General features: G+C 39.2%; 1 protein-coding gene across 2 annotated transcripts in view; it reads left to right on the top strand.

Moving 5' to 3' along the window:
* LOC106013085 overlaps nucleotides 1-1,671 on the top strand; it is a 3,092-nt gene extending 1,421 nt beyond the window's left edge. For both annotated transcript variants that reach the window (XR_004859106.1, XM_035972329.1), the window contains one exon: nucleotides 1,504-1,671. Coding sequence is in view for 1 of the 2 variants with exons in the window: in XM_035972329.1 (XP_035828222.1) it covers nucleotides 1,504-1,654 (151 nt within the window). In the remaining variant the exon portion in view is untranslated. The remainder of the gene's footprint in view (nucleotides 1-1,503) is intronic.
* Nucleotides 1,672-2,744: the final 1,073 nt, after the last annotated feature.

Raw genomic sequence — 2,744 nt, 5'->3', positions numbered from 1 at the left:
TCTCTCTCTCTTTATTACCTTCCCCTTCGTGTGTGGGTGTGGCACCTGTATGCTCCTGTCGATTCAAACCAAAGTAGTCAGTTTATCCTTAAACAGAACAGTGTCATTTCATTTGTTCAATATAAACGATTCCAAGATTTCTGCGAGAATTTCCCCTGCGATAAGGTACCGGTAAAGCTTGAGCAGTAAGTTTGCAATCGTGGGCAGCAAATGAGCATGTTATAATTTTTGCTTCAGAGAAGAATGTTATCGACCTATCTTGATACCCCCTAGTACTGCTGCCAAACTATTTCCTCGAGCGAGAGAATGCAATATGCCTGGGCGCGCGCACGTACACGGGGGAGAGAGAGCAAACATAATTAACCAAGCAACCGAAAATGTAACAATTATGTAATGAATCTATGACAGTAAATGCTCCAGAAAGCCATTTTTCGAAGTTCAATGATATGTCTATCTATCTATCTATCTATCTATCTATCTATCTATCTATCTATCTATCTATCTATTCGTCTTCGAACGCAGAAGTGAATTCGATTCCCCTGTGGGAGAAATGTTTATTATTTAATCAATTATCTCCTTTTTCGTGGTGGGATGTTGTATCACTGTTAGCCTGAGTTGGCCCTGACAGGCGTGTCGAAGCAGCCAGCCTCTTAAATGATCTAAAATGTGACTATGGGGGCGTAAAACATCAACAATTACTTATAATAATATACCAAGTTGTCAGCAAAGAAAATGACAAGCGATTTAGGGGCTATAACTCTGTTTTGTCTCTTTCGCAAGATATTATGTAAGCCTAATAATATTATAGTAGGCCTACTAGATCGATTTATAACCACTTTACTCTTTGTCTTTCGTGAGTGAGATGACAATGAGAAAGAGCATCTTCCAAGTCTCATACAGTACTAGAGTTATTGAAACCGTAAATCATGTAATCAGCTCTACCTACACTACTGTAGACGTACTTATATTACTCGTGTTCTCCCAAGCTGGTTCTCTGCCATTTTTGTACTGGTTCATACGGAGAGATAATAACGATAATTTGTATTTTGTGCTGTTATTTGTTTATAAATAACGGGAAAGATAGTATGACTTTGGTTTAAATCTGGGTGGCGTCGATAGTCTAGTGGTTAAGCTACCGGACCTATAATCGTGAGATTGCGGGTTCGGGGGTTCGAGCCTCAGTTTGGTTCGACGTTGTGTCCTTGGGGAAGGCACTTTACACGAAGTTCTCATTTGGCTCGGTCCTTTCGGAGATGGACGTTTAACTCGGAGGTCCCGCCAAATAATGTTGACAGGGGTGCTAAACCATTACAATTGCACCGTTTGGTTTAAATCTTTTGAATGACCATTTCATCTTGTCTGTACAAACTTAAACGGAAGCGCTTCAGAAGTGAAAGGGTTAAATAGGCTTTTAACCTGTCACGTTAACGTTTGTTCTAGTATTTGGAACTGAACAGACTCCCTCCCTCTCTCTCCCTCCCCCCCTCCCCACTCATTTGCCAGAGCCGAGTACGTTGCTCAGCAGACGATGGACCTCATAACAGACAGAAACATGAATGGCGCCATTGTTCACTTGTCACAGAAGACAGGTAGATCGTATGTGGACGTGGAACATGACTTCGGAACAGATATTATGGATAACGACCAACAATAAAGATGGATTTTTGTCAAGTTGTTGTTATTCCTTTTTGGTTCTCTGCAGCAGATATTCAGTAACAACAGCAACAACAATAACAACAACAAAGAAAACAACAACGACAACGAAGACGACAACAACAACAACAACAACAACAATTAAGGAAAGGGAAATGCAGACAAAACAAAACGACAACAATAACAAAAACTACTGCAACAAACTATCAGCAACAGAAACAGAAGTTAGAACTAGCCGAACAGCTTCCATGAGAAGAAAAAAGAAATAGGGATAATACAAAAATTTTCAGTGCAACCCAATCCCATAATTTACCCCAAGGAAACCAGCAACATGTGGCAACAAGGCAGATCACGACTCAAGTATGAAGCATGTCCCTTGGTTTTCGCTATTTTTTTTCTTCTTCTAATTAAGGCAGCGACAACAACACTTTTAACAGGAATGAAACATGTTACTGTAACCCTATATAACCCCCCAAAACCAACAACGATATTATGGCAATAATATATCAGTGTTAGAGAAACATAAAAATCGAAAACATGAGTTGTGAAGAACAAAGGTTTTTGTTTTTATTATAACAATTCAAGCTACACCATTCTTTCAAACAGTGTTGAGGGGAAGAAGAAAAAAAGCAACTGTCTGAACACTGTCAAAATATTCTAACATATTCTATACATATGTTATGTGAAAAGATAAAGGTTAGGTTTTAGGTCTGATGTAATGGTTATTCACAATACGGTATACGGTACCAAAGATATGTCTGAAATTCTGTTTCGCCGCTTTGTACAGAAAAGTTGTCGTAAATCGAGCACAGAGAAACGGTAAGTGATCTATTGATCTTGTTCCTCTGCCAACAAGTTTTACTTCACTAAAACCCCTAGGTTACTTCCCATTACACACATACAAAGCAAACACAAAGACAGCCACTTTATACAATAATATGTAATTAACGCCACAATTAAGGTCAATATCAATATGCGTTCTCTCAAGATAAACAGATTCATGAATGAAGACGCAGGTGCAAACACACACACACACACACACACACACAGACAGACAGACAGACACACACACACACACTCACACACACACA

The sequence above is a fragment of the Aplysia californica genome, unplaced genomic scaffold (genome assembly GCF_000002075.1).
Source record: "Aplysia californica isolate F4 #8 unplaced genomic scaffold, AplCal3.0 scaffold00648, whole genome shotgun sequence".
In the NCBI taxonomy this organism is placed as follows: Eukaryota; Metazoa; Mollusca; class Gastropoda; order Aplysiida; family Aplysiidae; genus Aplysia; species Aplysia californica.
The sequence above is the reverse complement of the archived record's forward strand: the minus strand, read 5'-3'. Positions and strand labels throughout refer to the sequence as shown.